At 39.3% G+C, this 19,301-nt stretch overlaps 2 protein-coding genes across 18 annotated transcripts in view; one reads left to right on the forward strand and one right to left on the reverse strand.

Moving 5' to 3' along the window:
* Positions 1-14,380, forward strand: part of LOC147027067 (cadherin-related family member 1-like) — a 38,407-nt gene extending 24,027 nt beyond the window's left edge. For 11 of the 13 annotated variants that reach the window (XM_085883206.1, XM_085883197.1, XM_085883195.1 and 8 more), the window contains 3 exons: positions 3,469-3,697; positions 3,902-4,159; positions 5,065-5,844. In XM_085883206.1, coding sequence (XP_085739332.1) covers positions 3,469-3,697; positions 3,902-4,159; positions 5,065-5,673 — 1,096 coding nt within the window. In that variant the 3' untranslated portion in view covers positions 5,674-5,844. Of the gene's footprint in view, positions 1-3,468; positions 3,698-3,901; positions 4,160-4,572; positions 5,845-13,502 lie in introns of those variants that run through there. The other 2 variants (XM_085883209.1, XM_085883210.1) reach the window with 2 other exon arrangements.
* Positions 1-19,301, reverse strand: part of LOC147027062 (uncharacterized) — a 514,850-nt gene that overhangs the window by 273,101 nt on the left and 222,448 nt on the right. For 3 of the 5 annotated variants that reach the window (XM_085883212.1, XM_085883216.1, XM_085883213.1), the window contains 5 exons: positions 18,193-18,243; positions 17,869-17,925; positions 16,159-16,210; positions 15,150-15,174; positions 13,809-14,699 (listed from right to left, as the gene is read on the reverse strand). In XM_085883212.1, the coding sequence (XP_085739338.1) occupies positions 14,495-14,699; positions 15,150-15,174; positions 16,159-16,210; positions 17,869-17,925; positions 18,193-18,243 (390 nt within the window). In that variant the 3' untranslated portion in view covers positions 13,809-14,494. Of the gene's footprint in view, positions 1-13,808; positions 14,700-15,149; positions 15,175-16,158; positions 16,211-17,868; positions 17,926-18,192; positions 18,244-19,301 lie in introns of those variants that run through there. The other 2 variants (XM_085883211.1, XM_085883214.1) reach the window with 1 other exon arrangement.

Genomic DNA, 19,301 nt, shown 5'->3' on the forward strand with positions numbered 1-19,301 from the left:
GAGGCAAAAGACATGAGACAAGTTTGCAAAATCTTAAAGAGCAAACACAACGCAAATTGTACTGGCGGTATATAAACAAAGCAAACTAGAGCGAAGTCGATGGCGCAAAATAGCAAATCCCCACGCTTCCTGCAAAACCCTCATGCTAACCCTAAAAAGTTCCATCGGTAATTACCCAATATCAAATTTTGAGTGGAAAAAAAAAATCTGTTTTGGCCCCAATGACTTCAAGTCCCCACAGCCCTGGTGCATGAACCAGAGATCAAATCCAAAAAATTGTTTCATATTACATGATTCCCCAAATGTTGATTGCATGTACAAAGTTTCATCAAAAAACGATTTATAATGTGCTCGTAATTACATTTGTCGGTATTTGACCTTTTGACCCCACCCAGGGCCAAAGAAGTGAGGCCAACAACGACACTGCTCTCTCACCATATTGCCACGTGGTGATCATAATGACCAAGTTTGGTGAATTTCTGCACAACTATTTATGAGATATAGCAGATAGCATGACAGACAAACATACAAAGCGGATTACAATATCCTCGCCATTAAAGAAGCGTGGGGTAATTAGAAAAGCAAATTATATACTCCATACACAATCAATCAATCATACGATAATTATCGTCACCACCACCAAAGGTGGACGAAGGTTATATTTTCACCCTTTCTGTCTGCCTGTGTTTTCACTTAAATATTTGTTTTCTATTTAATAGTCAATAAAACCACGAAAATAGCAGGGAGAGAAAGGGGCGATGTTGAGTGTTACTAATACGTAACAGATGGCGTTAGCGTGTGATGTAATTATTGCACATCATCAGTAAGCTGTTACCCATAAGGCAGTGAAGAACGACAATATATTATAATTACTATATGCAGAATGAGCACGGGTACCCGACATTGTCCGGTGATGTTCTCATCCTGTTGGCATTTTGAAGAAATCAATTTTATGTTTTTTCAATTTTTTGGTGGGTGCTTAAAACACTTCCCTACACCCACTAAGGAATGTGGTGGGGATTATTTCATATTACCTTTCACATAGCTACAAAGGCTTCGGCACTATAGAGCGATGAAAAAAAAAAAAAAAAATCCCTCCTAACCAAAAAAAAATCGAACTTTTTTTTTCAACTTTTTCATCCCCCCCCCCCCCCCCAAAACACTTCCAGGCACTCACTGATGAACCTCTGAAAGGTTTACGAAGATCCGTTCAGCCATCTGAGAAAAATGGTCACACACACACGCAGACACACAGACAAATAGCTCTCTTATCATCCAGATCAAAAACATTTTATTGAGATATCCTGTATGTATATAGCATAGCACCACTCACAGTTACAAGCCACATTAATACACACCAATTCTCAGAGAATTGACCCATCTGTAATTGTGTGGGAATTAACCAATCTGTAAGGACGGGATCTTCGCTCGTACATCAAATTGCTCACAATATGCAACCCTTAGCTTATAAGAGTGGTCAAAACATCAGACATGAACCTTAACTGTTCGAAAGCTATCCTGTTTGCTGGTGCCTTCATTTTTAGCTCGCCTGTTCAAATAACAGAGAGCTATAGCGATACCCCCGGCGTGAGCGTCAGCGTGAGTGTGAAAATGTTAAAGTTTTTGGTGCAAGTTATTTCCTTCCTCATGTTTTTATCTACCACACTATGTTTTTTACTGATTACAATATACAAATACATATATTACTTTAAAATTATTTGGATCTGACTTCACTGCAATGCTTTATAAAAAAAAATTATTGGACTAGTCTTTTAAAAACGATAAATGTATAAACAGGCGAGCATTGGGTGGCTTGGACACCAACTCCTTGGTTTAATATGGACTTTCCCAACTGCAACCAGTTTTGTGAACTCCGTAAAATAACAGCCTTTTATCTTCTCCATGATTTTCTTGAAACAACACATAACCAGAGAGTCGGTGCAAAGCCACCCAATGCTCGCCTGTTTATACATTTATCGTTTTTAAAAGACTTGTCTAATAATATTTTTTATAAAGCATTGCAGTGAAGTCTGATCCAAATAATTTTAAAGCAATGTATGTATTTGTATATTGTAATCGGTAAAAATAGTGTGGTAGATAAAAACATTAGAAAGGAAACGAGAAGGATGCAAAAATATAATTAATACAATGCTGAAAATGGAAAGTGACATCTCGAGAGCATATCATATTACAGTGGCAGCATTATTAATGAATAAGTCGAACTACCATGCAGTATCATTTTTATTTTTTTAATTATGATGGCATCACAATAATACAGTACATGTGCAATGGTATTTATCAACATTATGCAATGATACATTATTATTTGTAATTATGATGGCATCACAATTATAAAAGTGCATGTGCAATGGTATTTATCAACATTATGCAATAATACATTATTATTTGTAATTATGATGGCATCACAATTATAACAGTGCATGTGCAATGGTATTTATAAACATTATGCAATAATACATTATTATTTGTAATTATGATGGCATCACAATTATAACATGGCATGTGCAATGGTATTTATCAACATTATGCAATAATACATTATCTACTTTCCTTGCCATGAGAAATACATCTAAAAGAAAAAGTAATATGTAGTGTTTTGACTTCACAAATATTGAGTCTCTGAAAAAGGTGCACCAACAAAATTTATTTCATTTGGACTTCATTGCATCCCGAGTGCACATACTAAATGAATGGCAAGCGTCTAGAATAAACAGGTGAGCATTGGGTGGTTTTGACACCATCTTAAGTTGAAATTAAAATTTTTTAAAATAATTTGTTAATTTCAACTTCACCACACCAATAGTATACGCCAAAGGAACCTCCATGCCAAATATCAGCATCCTAGTACACGTATTATATGAATGGCAAGCTTCTAAATAACTTGCACCAAAAAGTTTAACATTGATGTGCTACAAAAAAGTTAAGTTCAAAACAGGTCAACAATTTCAAACATTTGAAATTATTTTTTAATTTCAACTTCACTACATCAATAATGTACCCCAAAGGAACCTCCATGCCAAATATCAGCATCCGAGTACACATATTAAATAAATGGCAAGCTTTTACATAACTTGCACCAAAAACTTTAACATTTTCATGCTGATGCTGACGCTCACGCCGGGGGTATCGCTATAACTCTGTTCTTTGAACAGGCGAGCTAAAAACTATGGAGTGAGGTCCTTTCCATAAGTATGTTTAAAAAAGTAGTTTAATGCAATCAAGCACAGTACCATGATCATACTTGTACGTAACATTGTTAAACTATTGTGACTTTGTTGGGCTCTAATGCTATATGCGCCATCTCATGCAGTTTAGTGTCCACCTCTATCTATCTGTCTATCTCTCTCTCTCTCTCTCTCTCTCTCTCTCTCTCTCTCTCTCTCTCTCTCTCTCTCTCTCTCTCTCTCTCTCTCTCTCTCTCTCTGGAATTGCGATGTCCATAAACAGCTTCCTCATACACCCAAGCAAAGGAACGCTGTTTACACAGCCGTGGACAAAGTTGGATGCAGAGATCAGTCCCGAATACCACTTCTTTATCCGGGCCATGGACGGTGGAGGCTTGTTCAGCTTTGCCAAAGTCCTAATCACAGCAACCACCATGAAAGACCATCCAACGACCTTCCCAGGCCGTGTACTCCGGAATGTAATGACCAAGGATGTCCCATTTCACATTGAGGTATTCCATCTGGAAAATCTGACAAAGTACAGTATTGTACATCTATAGTTCCCAGATTTCTACAAATGCAATCACATATTGCCCATGATTTTATTTGTAAAAATTGAGTGCTTCTGTTATATTATAGATCAAATGCATTAACTGGAATGGCACTTGTATCGTGCTTTTCATTTATGACGTTTTATTTTAACTGGTGTTACCCAGGCAAATGATGAAGAGATGTCATGGCCCAACAATGTGGTACAGCAATCACTTGTCAAGGTCGAGCCTCTCAACGTGTTTGAGCTAAACAACTTCACGGGTCAACTGCACCTGCAGCCTCAGGTGTGCAACCACAAGACCTTGCAGAACTTTGTTCACAACCAGCGATGCAACTGGACACAGCTGGTACGTGCACATGACTGTGGATTGCGAGCCTTCACCTGCACAATGCTGATCACCTTCAACAAAGTCATCGAAAAGGTGAGATTCCCACATCCTGGAATGCTTGCCCAGTGAATTGGTGTTTGGGGTAAAGTGGAAGAGCGAGCTCATAATTTTGCACTTGAGGTGAAAATCAACTTAATTTCCTTCCCAGTGAAACAGAAACTAATTTTCCAGACAGCATTTCAAAAGTCCAAGAACTGATTCCATAAGAGAAAATAGTTTAACAATACCAGAATAAGGTTCAATCTCATTTTTGAGGAAAGTCATGAAAACCAAAATAGTCTACACAGGGAGGTGCTGACTCAGATCATCAGCAGAATAGTACAACCTATGCAAGCTATGTGGCTCTTGTGGAGACTTAGCCATACGATAGATCAGTTATCATTACTAATGTCTCATTAAATGTTGTCTCAAATATGTTGCTTCAAATTTCCTGTGCTGTCTTTCAGAAGACCCACATAAACACCTTCGTGATGAGTCTCAAGCAAGAGTCCTGGACTCTGGTGACCATTTTCATGGGAATCATAGCTGGTCTGGTGGCCTTGATTGCAGCAATTTCTACAGTCTCTTATTGGCGCAGCATCAAGCGCTCCCGTGTTCATGCGGGGGGCTGTCAACGTTTGATTATCAGGACTGTGTGCCGGGGTCCACCCCCTTCCAAAATTCTTCACCAAATGGAGGAGGGTTGTGCCACATACCGATTGCAGTAGTCAAGGGGGTGCAGCATTGTGTTTCTACATCCCAATGCCCCTTGCCCTAACTCATTGTGTATCTTCCCTAACAGACTTACACTTCCTGTAATTGAGAAGCAATGTTGAATGGAGGAGATTAAAATTCCTTTTGCAAACTTCCAAATTTATAGGCACAGCTCAACACGTAGATGCTTATCATGCTTCAAGTTATACCTGGTGTCTGTGTGTGCATGGTACCTTATTTTCCAGATATCTCAAGAAAGGTCTGAAGCAGATTTCATGAAGAACGTTCACAACAACCCAATGCGTACACTAGGCGTCATGGGTGCACTTCCGGTCTTCCTCATTCTCCTTGCACTTTTGATATCCTCGCTAACCTTTTGTTGGAACAAGTGCTCAAAACGCGTTGCGCCAGTTCGCCTCATCATACTCACGAGGCCCAAGGATCGAACACCACGCTACATCCGATGCCTGCAAAGGGTTCTTGGTAAACCGCTCATTACACGAAGAGCCTGCAACAGGTTTGAGCATCTGCCGTCGCGACCGCACAGGAATAATTCCCGAGTTCCTCTTCCTGACCACGATACCATTCATAACATCTGCGGCCTCCCTGGACCTCCTGCTCAAATTCCTATGCCTGCTCCACCACCACTACCTCCAGCACAACTCACTACAATAACACCCATCTTGCCTAAATGTCAGAATTTCCATGCTGGAGAAATTGAGTACAACATCACTTCAGCTTCAAGGCAGGTTCAAGAGAAGGAAAGATTTGATGGTGCAGACCACAAAACCTCAGCAGTCATTACCGAATTGAAAGAACGCTTCAAGAACCTGAAGCAGAAAGGAAACTTATGAAACAGTCATCACCCAAAGACTCACTGCATCATTCCACACGACGCAAAAGCTGAGGAAAGGCATGAATTGAACTGTCATTATATAGTTGTTTACTCTCGACAGGGAGGGGGAGATTTGTTGCTTTTCTTGTTTCTTACTTTCCAACAAATACAATTGCACCCCAATCCTTCATTTCTGAGCCAATTCTTTTCAAAATATGAATTGCAGTGTCCTGGTCTGATACACCCAGATACATTTTGTACGTTTTCTATTCGGACCCCAGTTCCAATTTTAAGGGGTCTAAGATGAAACAGCAAAAGCACGAGTTTTGCTATTCCCTTGCATTTGAGTCGATGGAGATGAGGATTTTCACATGGGTGCTCTCAAACAGCCCCAATAGGGATGGGGAAATTTTTGGATGAAAATCATTTTATCGACTATATGGAGGTCAAAGGTCAAATCAGTAAACAAATTACATTTTTTGGCCTATCATACCTCTGTATTTAAGATAATTGGGGTGCAATTAAGCTAAGAATCAGCAAAACAATGCCTCACCACGGTTCTGATAGAAAATGAAGTGGACAGACTATCATTTGGTGCTTTTCTCTAAATTCCATGATTGGTCAAAGGTCAAAATGGGGACACCAAATTAATATTTCTGGTCGGCCAAGCATTTCTGTTTCGACTAATCCATGAGAGGAATTGGTACAAAAGGACCTTACCTTAGCCCCTCAGACTAAAGCAGGTAGACAGTGGTTCGGTGTTTTGTTTTATATTACTGGTACACCCGCTCACTACAGGGGCAGCAGAGGGAATCGATGATATTATTGCCAAATATTATTACACACTGACTGACTGACTGACTGACTGACACACTGACATTTATTACTTGCAGGGATACACGGCATTGCCCGGTATATTTTTTGTGGGGGCCAAAAACACTTCTCTACACCCACTGAGGAATGGGGTCAAGGATAATAATTTAATATTACCTTTCACAGAGCGACAAAGGCTTAGGCACCACAGAGAGATTTTAAAATTGCACGTCACGGTCACCTGTCCAACTCACAATCCCGTGAGATTTGAGGAAACCCATGGAATTGCAACTGTCAAGTGATCATGAGACTTGAAAGTAAGAGATCGTAAAATCAACTTCGCACATAGAGAAATGTACTGGACCTGATAGGGTGGTCACAAACTCATGTTATACCACCACTCCTCCCCCCCTCCCCAAATCATTGTCTATCTCGGTAGGATTCATTCATGTTAATATATATATATATATATATATATATATATATATATATATATATATATATATATATATATATATATATATATATATATATATATATATATATATATATATATATATATATATATATATATATATATATATATATATATATATATATATACACACATGGTGTTGGCCTGGTGTTGGTGCAGTGGTTAGGGCAGTGGCTTGGGATCCAAAAGGTCCTGAGTTCAAGCCCAGTTGGGCCACTGAATTAATACACCAGGGGGTTGACTCAGCCTGTCATCCTTCCGAGGTCGGCGAAATGAGTACCAGTATACTGGGCCGGTGTATACCCCGGTTAAAATAGGTGTAGCATATCCCTGTGTCGTAAGAGGCGACCAGGGTTGCGTCAGGAAGGGCATCCGGTGTAAAACGTGCCAAATCATACGGATGATCCTTTGTGGCAACCCCTAACGGGAGCAGCCGAAAGAAGAAGAAGAAGATATATACATATGTTCATGTTAATGTTAATATTTTGTTTTTTTTATGACAATAAGTCTGGTTTATTCATAGTTTACCTTTATACCATTTGTGTGTTCATTGTATTAATTTATCAGGTTCTGTGGAGGGGGTTACGGGACTTTGTAAACACCCTGTAGATTATTGGTGAAGAGGTATTGTAAAAGTGTTACCTTAGAAGTGGAATTAGATGTTATTCTTCGAATAGATGCTCGTGAATGTCCTGTTGATGTTTCTGAGTTATGTTTGACCCCGATCTCTAAATATGGTGCCGTTCAGGAAAAAGAAGATGTACCACTCACTATGCTTCCGTTAGAGGTTTATTTGTAATTAAATGTCTCGTGATTGTTTTGTATTTATTTATATGTGTGTACTTGAATCTAACTGTCATTAATCAAAAAGGCTTCGGCACGATACAGCGACTAGAAAAAAAAACTAAAAATAACGAACTTTTATCTTCCAAATTTTCGACTTTCTTCGTTTTTTTTTTTTTTAAACCAAAAACACTCACAGACACTCACTGATGAACCTCCAGAAGTTTGACGAAGATCTGTTCAACCATCTCTCAGAAAAATGGCGACACACACAGACTATTATAGTGTAGATTATCGATAGGTTCACTGCTTACCACTTGGCACATATCAGTTTTGATATTTTCACCAAAACCTGAACACAGATCAAAATTATTGCAAATTAATACAGTATCATTACGACGGTGTATGTGTGACCATAGCTTAAGGTTCCAACAACAACTCGAACTACAAACTAACCTGTGTCATTTGATGGGATCTGAGTTGGCTCAAGAAGTGGTGCCTTCGGTGATTCTACTTCGATTGACAAAAATCAAGAAAAAACTGAGATTAAAGTTTGAATATGGAGGAGCCAAGACGAAGTGCTCCACCAAACCATATCTTGGTCCTCATCCTAATAAATAAGCAAATAATAGAAGTTACAATGAAAATAATTCGCAGAACATTGATCAAAATACCATCCCAAACTACGACCTGAATCATTTGATTTGATTGGATCTGAGTTGGCTGAAGGATTGGTGCCTTTGGGGATTCTGCTTCATTGACAAAAATCAAGAAAAAATGTGTGATGCGATGAGACTCAAGGAGAAACTGACATTTTGGGTGTTAACCATTCAGAGCAGAGCAAAATCAGTTGAGGGGAAAGGGGTGAGGGTTGTTATATGATGGGAGTGAGTCAGAGGTGCATGCATCAAGAGAAGGGTCAGTGGTCAGGGAGCACGTTGGATGCGAATGGCTCATTCTGATATGAGAAAAAAGGTCAGGGTTCAGCAGATTAAAGTCAAGGGGACTTGGGCCGGCATAAAAGTGGAAACAAACAAACTGCAAGGGCACTTGGTGGAGAGCATATCTCCATCACGCAATGCCTGATCCACGAGAACATATCGGGCCCAATGCATGTTTGAGATATCATGCTATATATCGTTTTTGGCCCTATATCTCAATGATGAAGATTCACTTTAAAAATAAATAATTCTCATATCCAGATCCGGATTCAGATCTTACCAAAATTGAATCAATTTGTCCGTGAACACCCCCAACCTGTCCACCAAGTTTCATCCGAATCCATCCACAACTTTTTGAGATATCGTATATATATATATATATATATATATATATATATATATATATATATATATATATATATATATATATATATATATATATATATATATATATATATATATATATATACAGTGGTACCTCTACTTACGAATGTCTCCACATACGAATGTTTCAGGTTACGAAGCGCCTGAACGGGAAAATATTGCCTCTAATTACGAAGGCGTTTCAGGATACGAAGTCAAAAATACAGTACAGTACGCGCTGCTTTTCACTGCTCCCAGAGTTTCCCGAACGTAAACAAACTTGTAGCTGCTCTGCCATTGGCTATCGCCTAAAATCTGCCTGGCAACCCTTTGCGTATGCGTGTATCCCAGCATGCTCTTCGTGTCCCCGTCCCGCTCTGTAAATATAGTTATACTGTATACAGTCTATGGTCCCGCTACGAAGTGCTCGAACAGTGTTACAGTACAGTACGCGTGTGGATTACAGTAACTTTTATTCACAATGGACCCCAAGAAAGCAATGAAGAAAAGTGGACAAGGAGAAAAGAAGAAGAAGAGAGTTTTTCTGGCCATACAAACAAAGCAAGAGATAATAGAAAGGTATGAAAAGGGGATGCGTTTGATTGATTTCGCAAAAGAATATGGCCGTAATATATCTACGATCGGCACGATAATAAAACAAAAGGAAGCCCTAAAAGCTACGGCTCCTTCCAAAGGCCTCTCTGTCATTTCCAAGAGGAGGTCGGCAGTGAACGATGAGATGGAGAGGTTGTTACTCGTGTGGATAAAGGAGAAAGAGATCGCTGGTGACACAGTGACAGAGGCCATAATTTGCGCAAAGGCAACCGCCATCTTCACTGACCTCGTGAAGGAGGATACAGGCGAGGGAAATTCGGCGCAAGGACTACACCAGGAGTTTAAGGCATCGCGTGGGTGGTTCGAGAAGTTTAAAAGGAGGACTGGACTTCACTCTGTTCTTCGCCATGGCGAAATTATTTCGCTGGGAAAGGGCATGGGTCTTGAGGTGGATGACGAGGACATTAACGAGCTGATTCAGGAGCACAACGAGGAGCTTTCGACGAAGGAGCTGCAGGAATTGGAGGTGATGCAACACACCGCGGTGCAGGAGGAGTTCAAAGAGGACGAGGAGGAGGAGGAGGAGGAGGCAGCCATTATTCCATCAGCCCAAATCAAAGACATTTTAGGAAAATTCCATGAAGTCTCGGAATTTGTTGAAAAGAATCACCCGGAAAAGTGTTCACAAGTCGGGCTATCGCGCACTATGACGATGTCTGCCTCGCGCATTTCCGACGGATTGTTAAAAGCCGGCAAAAGCAGACGTCATTGGATCAATTCTTCACGAAACGCGAGGCAAAAAACACTGCTGATAAGGACCAGCAAACAAAGAGGCCAAAAAGTAACGAGAATAGCAGTTAAAAGGTAAATGAATATTTTTATTATTTCCTTTATTCTTTGTTTTTTACATTATGTGCCTCTCGTTTTATGTTTATTGTGCGGTAATCTAATTTTAACATGTATTTGTTTCATGTTCTGATGCATTTTTATGATTTATTAAAAAAAAATGTCCGAATTTTGCGGGGCTTGGAACGGATTAGCGCATTTACATTCAAAAGGCGTCTCTACTTACGAAGGTTTCAGGTTACGAAACTACTCCCAGAACGAATTAAATTCGTAAGTAGAGGTACTACTGTATATATATATATATATATATATATATATATATATATATATATATATATATATATATATATATTTTTGTTTGGCCCTATCTCTCAATGGTGAAGAATCACTTTAAAATTCTAGTACTCAGATCCGGATTAGGACCTTCACCAAAATCTAGTCAGTTCATCCTTGTCACACAACCAACCTGTCCACAAAATTTCATCTGAATCTGTCAACAACTTTTCAGATATCCTATACACAGACAAGCAAACAAACAAAGAAGAAGACATCTTGCAGAGCACGACACTTGCAAAATCTATAAAACAAATTTGACCTCAAAAATAATTGGTGGTTGAATTCAATGACCAAATCTGCAACTCCTCTTCAAATGTCAAGTGAATTGGATGAAAATTGATAATTTTAGAAATTCGGCCAATGTTGATCTTTTTGGCCGATGTGAACCTCCAAAATAATTGGTGGTTGAATTCAGTGACCTGAAATATATATCCTCTTCAAATTTCAAGTCAATCGGATGAAAATTGAGGATTTTAGAAATACCACCTTAGTTGTTGATCTTGCGACTATGTTGACCTTTTGGTCTATGTTGACCTCAAAAATAATTCACTGGTTTAATTCAGTGATGTGAAATATATATCCTCTTCAAATTTCAAGTCAATCAGATGAAAATTGAGGATTTTAAAAATACCACGTTAGTTGTTGACCTTGGGCCTATGTTGACATTTTGGTCGATGTTGACATCAAAAATAATTGTTTGGTTGAATTCATTGACCTGAAATATATATCCTCTTCAAATTTCAAGTCAATCAGATGAAAATGGAGGATTTTAGAAATCTCACCTAATTTGTTGACCTTTGGCATATGTTGACCTTTTGACCTCAAAAACAATATGCTTCTTCCTTATGACAAACTCGACTATGTAGTGAAGTTTCGTGAAAACCGGTTTAAAATTGTGACCTGTAGCCAACAAACAGACAGTGGGACAGACAGACTAGTGGCTAGACAGTTCTTTGTTAAGGGCTTTGTGTCCTGCTTAATCCCCAGACAGACTAGTGGCTAAATTTGGTGGGCAGGTTGGGTGCCTGATAAGAACAAGTTAATTTGATTTTGGTGAGAATTGGGATCCACATCGAGAAACAAGAAGTTTGTACGTGATTCTTCACCATTGAGAGATAGCACCAAAAATGATATATCGCATGATATCTCAAAAAGTTGCAGATGGATTCGGACAAAACTTGGTGGATAAGATGGGTGTGTGACATGGAAGAATTGATTCGATTGTGGTGACGATCTGGATCTACATACGGATCCGATAATTTTTTTTAATTGATTCGTCACCATTGAGTGAAAGGGCTAACAATGATATATAACATGATTTTTCAAAAAGTGATGAATGGATTCAGACAAAACTTTGTGGATAGGTCGGGAGTATGACAAGGAGGAATTGATTCGATTTTGGTGAAAATCCGGATCCGAGAATTTTCTAATTTTTTTGTGATTTTTCACCATTGAGAGATGGGACCAAAAATGATATATAGCATGCTATTTCAAAACGTTGTGGGATGAGTTAAGACAAAACGAGGTGGATGAGTTGGTTTGGTGACAACAAGCTGATTTGATTTTGGTGCAGGTCCGGATCCAGATCAGGCTTATCAGCAGGATACAAAACATAAACTGTACAGCGTGACGGAGGTATGTGCTCCACTGAGTTGTGCAAAGCAGTGATGTGGCTGATTTCCAAGCAGATGATAGATTACCTCGAGCAAGTTATAGGGTTAAAAGAGCAGAAAGCGGATATGCAATAGCAGCAGAGCTAGTTTTTAGGATGCGTGAGCTGATGCTGTCCGGTGTAGCTGCAGAGTCAGAGTTGAGGAGAGTCTTGGAGTAGTTGGGTATGACAGAGAAGGATGGGTACTGAGAGTGAGGGTTTAGGGACACAATGTATGGAAGCAAACACAGAATTGAGGCATTCAGTGTTGTCACGAGTGGAGTCGGCTGTGGTGCCATTTAAAGAGAAGGACAGGGAGTATAGACAAAATATAGACTTAACAAGGTGTCACCGGGATTTAGAGGAGGAGACAAGTTTGAAAGTTCATTCTTGAGGTTGGACAGATGTTGTTTTCTGGCTCTCCTGAGAGTGGACACACTTGTTGTAGCCTTTTTGTAATGCACTGAGACTGCCCTCAGTGGGATTTGCCTTCCAGGAAGAGAATGCAAGTTGTTTCGGAGCAACTGCCTCACCACAAGATTCAGTGTACCATTGGTGGGAAGAAGGGTAGAAAAACTTGATTGAAAAAAACGGTTTCTTTTATGAGGAGTATTTGTTGAAAATCCACGGAAAACCTTTCCTCTTTTCTGTTCCAGATGGGAGAAGGGAACCCATGCTATCAATAAGCATATCATTTGTTTGCTTCCTGTTGTTGTTGTGAATTGATTTGAATGCATTTTCCTTTGTAGTAGGATGAGATATGGGGGATCATTACAAGGAGTACATCATTACAAGTAGTATCTTATCATTTTGGCGGGTTGATTGTACAATAACAGTTCATGGAAGCAACACGGCGAATCAGTTTGGATAAGATATCACATTTGTGTTCACAGTTATAGCTCATCAATAAAGTATTAACAGAAGTTCTTGATTCCTTCTCTGATGATGATTTCCCATAAAAATGCAATGCTTACCCGATGAGGTGGACGGGACAGGTGCGTATTCACAACATTTAGAGCACAATGTACCTTACTCGATGGTAATTGGTCTGCATTATGAATTCTCTTCTCATTGCCATTTTTCAGGACAAGCACTTGACTATCCCTTCTCTTACCACCCCCCATCCTCTCTCTTACACGATTACTACCTCAATGTGCCGATGGAGTTACAATCGGCTCAGTTTGAAACTTCGGCACAAAATATAATTCCACTTCTTCATCACGAGGTGAACACATTTCTCACCCCATAAAACTGCACAACCAAGAACAATAAACTTGTCCAGAATCTTCGTTTAATTTCAAATCTCTGCCTCACCACTGAAACACTTTCCTGTAACCTCTGATAATTCATTGATCAATTGTATAATTTATGATAATTAATTGAGACAAAGCTTCAAAGTAATTTGTGTTTTATTGATAATCTTCAATGGAAACATTTATAAAAAAAATTGATTTGACAATGCATTATTTTTATATTGTTGAAGGATGTATGATTGTAATAACACAGCATGTAGCATTTATGTAGATTTAAATTGATAATCATCGATATACCTGCCACAAAAAAACCCAACAGCACAGCATGAGAACAGTATGTGTGATAAGATCCTAATTAGAGAATGTTAATGAGTTTATCTCCCATTCCATCGGTATTATGAATAATAATGAATTAATCTGTGGATAATAATGAATGATATTGTAGAATTTAATAATAAACCCAGCTATGAAATATTCTAAGTAATGATTATGTTTCTGTAAAAGTATTATTTCGGTTTTAAGCAAAACCCCGTCTTCCTCTGCACGGTGGACGGGCCAATAATAAACCCAGCTGTGAAATATTATAAGCAATGATTATGTTTCTGTAAGATTATGATTTTGATTTCAAGCAAAACGCCCTCTTCCTCTGCATGGTGGATGGGCTAATAATAAACCCAGCTGTGAAATATTCTAAGCAATCATTATGTTTCTGTAAGATTATGATTTTGATTTCAAGCAAAACGCCCTCTTCCTCTGCATGGTGGATGGGCTAATAATAAACCCAGCTGTGAAATATTCTAAACTATGATTATGTTTCTGTAAGATTATGATTTTGATTTGAAGCAAAACGCCCTCTTCCTCTGCACAGTGGACGGGCTAATAATAAAACCAGCTGTGAAAGATTCTAAACTATGATTATGCTTCCACTTCATTCGGTAATATGGAATCTTCTCCCTGTTTGCCTCGTCGCTTCCACGAGGACCTCTGCAACAGGAACGCAGCAGCTTTTGGTACACATTGGACAGAGTTCTGTAAATAGAAAGTTGTTGATGTAATAAAACAAATAAGTTACCATTTGGGAAATAGAGGTGATCGGTTATCCAAGTAAGTCGATGCTTAACATTTCTTGTGGTTCTTAATCCCTATTTCACAAAGTAGTTGTTACAGTTTAATAAATGTATTTTATTGTGCTTGGAATTCACCAGCCAGCAAGGGCAGGTGAGCACAATAGCAATTTTATATCAACCAACAGGTAATCCCAAATGGAATTTGTTTGAAGATCGATGTGACGTTGGACATTCAAACAACTTGTACTTCAATAAATTACTTGAAAATGGGGCCAAACTTGTACAATCTGTTGATAATAACCCTGTTCAGTCACAGACATGGTGCCAACGACAAAGTTACTGTTGGATGAACAAATCGGTTGATGTTTAACCACCACTTTGATAACATATTCATGCTGACTGGGTAACTTACCTCTTCATCTTTTTGAATCTTCCATCTGCAGGAGAAAAACTTCAATAAGTAAAACAAAAGCCCTCATCCTGTGTCCTGCTTAATTATTGTTCGATTTCACGTTTACTCACGAGAAAAGTTCATTTAGCTTAGCTTTGTGTCCTGATTGTGTATTTTTGGAGAAAAACATTCTGGATTGAAATTCCTCTTGTTAACACCAAGTTGGAAAATTCACATTCCAGCTTCACAAGATAATACGAGCAATCTTTGGAGCTCACTGATCAAGGCTGTGTGATGTACTGAAAGTAATGATGTGTGAATCACTCAGCACTTTTGTTTTGTTCTCACTATTAAGCTTCGTGGGGGATTGCCTGAGATAATGAGGAAATTTGAATTGATAAATTGTTTGTAGCATTGTTTGCAGCAATTTCTCATTCTCACAGCAGTCACGTGATGGTGCACTGCCTACCACATAAATAATAAATTTACTGCTTCTGGCTTGGCCCATATCATTTATGATCTTGTCAACGCAAAACACCTGAATACGGATCAAAATTATTGGGAATTAATACATGAGTTATTATGGATTATTTGTGTGAATATAGTTTAAGGTTTTAACAACAACCCAAATTACTGCACTGCAACATAATTTGATTGGATCTGAGTTGGCACAAGGAGTGGTGCCTTTGTAGATGCTGCTATTTTTGACAAGAATTAGGAAAAAAGTGGAAAAAAGAATTTTTGACATATAAAATATCGTAATTTGGGATTTGGGATGATCTGAAATGGTGGTTAACAGCTGTCTTGAAAATCTGGACAGAAGAATGACATTGAAGAGAATGTGGAAGTTGGTTGCACATGTGAAGAGAATGTGAAGAAAAGAGGAAAGAATAAGTGGTGTGTTTGAGATAGTGTCCCATAAAAAGCCTTGCATATTCCCTTGTTGCTCCAACACTTTTGGTCAAGGTACATGTGCTTTTGCAAAAGTCATGAAACAGACAGACACAAGTAGACAGACATGGTGCCTTACCCTCAGTTCCATCCTTGATGTCACCATCCTTGATGTCACGATCTTCACAGAACTGCAACATAAGCAACCACAAAATCCTTGCACAACGGAATAAATTCATTGAATTAACAGTTATTATGTGATTATTATAAACCCGACAACAGAGTTTTCAATTTTAAAGGAGACGTATTTATTAAGGCCACTTGATCTGGGAATTGTTAGTGACATTTTAAGATATTTTGTGAAATTTAGTAAACAAAGCTTTTTGTTCACCAATATTTCGAAGTTGCAAATACTTCGTATGTAAACTATAATCGTTTGTATAATAAATTCTCGTTATAACAAGGACGTGACAAGAATAATGACAAATTCAATTGACAGGGTAGTATGAATTAACTCTGTAACAGGCAGGGGAGGGATGAGACACCAGGCAAGAAGGAGGGTTGAACAGTGATGGTGACATACCAGAAGTGTCTGGTGCATGGAAATACCTGATTGGAAGGAAGACACTTAGGGGACGAAGATATGATGACATATGGAAATCAAGTCGAGAGGAAGCCAGAGACAATCGCCAACTCTAAGTTTTAATGCTTTGGGATGTTTTACATGAAAGAGCACACACTGGTAGGTCCCCAGCTTAAACATCAATTTGAGGGATGGTGCACTCATCTATGCAACGACCTGTCTGCAAAGCATCAATCATACCGTTTATTGTCAGGTTTGGAATCAACCCCAGTGCAATCAAAAGATGACAGCACAAAAGACAAGTGTGCTCCGTCTGTGCCATTCTGTCAAATCAATTTGGCTGATGAAACTGCCAGATGTGACACCCCTTCAGTGGTTCCCTTTAAGACAGTCAGAAAAACAGACTTTCAAGATAATATGAGCTCAGGAAGAACAGAAAAGATTTGAGGGTAACTTAAACAAAATCAAACATAACACAGTTGGATCTCAGAAGATGATATGATTTGGAAATCCAACAGTTGGGGTTTTCAGGACATTTCAGGATAAAACACTGTGGCCAATGGTTTGAGGACAAACTCCAAACTGGCTGGGATGTTTGCAGTTGAAGTTGCCTGAGAATAAATCTCACAAAGAGAGCTGGGATGGGGGGGGGAGGGTAAACAGAGAGTGTATGTTGGCTGTGAAGGATATTACTGTTCACTGGAGGGTGACATACCATGCACAGAAGAAGAACTGTTGTGGAGAGGGATGCTGATCTCGAAACATTTCCTGGGGTAATGCAAGGGCTATGGGGAAGGGAGTTCCTGCCAGAGACTGCAGTAATGCCATCAGAGTGAATTTTGGGATTTGAACCTGGAATCCCAACATCAACAGCACTGTATGTGCTGAAATGGGAGTACCAAAGAGGCCAAATGACTCTCAAATACAAACCCCATTCACTTATATGGTACAATGAACCATGTGCCACCTGCTATTGGACATTGTTTGAGACCAACGAACAGGATTTTCCTGCTTCACAATGTCCTGTCTGTCATTGGAGAAGTAGCAAGGAATATTACAATTCAAATAAGGATAGGATAAACCAAGGTCGATCCAGTGATTGTGCCTTCACGGTTTATCAGCAAAACAAATCTACTTTGGCCTTCTGTTCAAAACCACAAGCAGTGTTGTCTGATAAAGAACCATAATGGCCATCTCATTATGTAACGACCAATTGGCATTCTCACTTAGAGAAAGATGAACAAATAGTGACCACATTAAACTTACCTCTGAAAGAACCTCCTTGATGGCTTTATCCAGGTTGATTGAATGCTTTGGAAATTTCTGGAAGAAAATATGAATTTATATAATTCCATCAATCCTTTAATCGATGTGTGGTTGTGAAGCAACACCTGAGGTCATAATCACAGGTTTGTATGTAAAATAGTTCAATGATTGCTCTGGAAAACCCAATGGTTCACTATGAGGGATAACTGCTTCCCAAGCTCACACTGTATTTTCATCATCAAAAGTGAATCAAAAGTGACCAACTGGATTGTGAATGAATCTTTACCAACACTGTGATTAACAATTTTTTTTAATTCTACTCACCTTAACTTTATCCTCATCAGCAGTCAATGGAACTGGTGCAGCCATGAGAATCTGAATGAAAGGAAGAGCCGTCATCATGATCAAAAACCGACTCCACATCAAGATCTATGAGTTTTCTTACCCACAACAAACAGATAATGTAGAGTATAGGGTGAACACTACAGGGTGTACAAGATATATAGACCGGTCCATACTCGGAGTTAGGCCTCTACAGATGATAAATTATTTCATCAATAGATGAACTAGAACAGCGTTTCTCAACCGGGGGCCCGTGGCCCACCAAGGGGGCCATCGGCCTTCGACCGGGGGGCCATGAGCGGCCGCCGAAAAACTGCGATTCAGAATGCAGAAGCTTGTAATGTACAATTAAGGTGACGAGTCTCCGGTCATAGTGTCAAAGTAAAAAGGGTAGATGAGTTTAACCACGATTTTAAAAGAGAAGGCAGAGCCCACAGAACATTCATAGTAAACCAATGTTTACAAAAACGTTAGAATTTTGTTTTTTTCAATTTTTTTCTCAGATGTCGAAGGTTCGAAAATGGAATGACAGCTATGTCAAGTTTGGATTCACGAATGTCAGTCGAGATGGCGTGGACTGCGCGCAATGTCTGCACTGCTCGGTCGTGATGTCAAATGCGTCACTACGTCCTTCCAAACTTTCAAACCACCGCGACAAGATGCATCCCGGAAAGAAGGAAGATAATATCGACGCCCTGTCTGCGAAACGATCACGATATGACCGTGAAGCGACACTTCCCAAATTTGGATTCCGGCTAGAAGAAAAACCTGCTCTTCAATCCAGCTACGAAGTGGCATACCGAATTGCGAAGTGCAACAAGCCGCACACTATTGCTGAGGACCTTATCAAGCCATGTACAGAGAAAATTGTGGAATTGATGATCGGACCAGAGGCAAAAAAGAATATCCAGCAAGTTTCGCTCTCTAATGACACGATCCGCGACGGATTGACGACATGGCCGCTGATGTGTGCCGTCAAGTTTGCTCCGAAATCAAACAAAGCACGCTCCAGGCTAGACTTCAATTAGACGAGTCTACCGACGCCACCCTGGAGAGCCAGTTGATCGCCTTCGCTCGCTACGAGAGAAAGG

Source organism: Eptatretus burgeri, chromosome 5, assembly GCF_056783735.1.
Source record: "Eptatretus burgeri isolate ZD-2024b chromosome 5, Ebu_testis_v1, whole genome shotgun sequence".
In the NCBI taxonomy this organism is placed as follows: domain Eukaryota; kingdom Metazoa; phylum Chordata; class Myxini; order Myxiniformes; family Myxinidae; genus Eptatretus; species Eptatretus burgeri.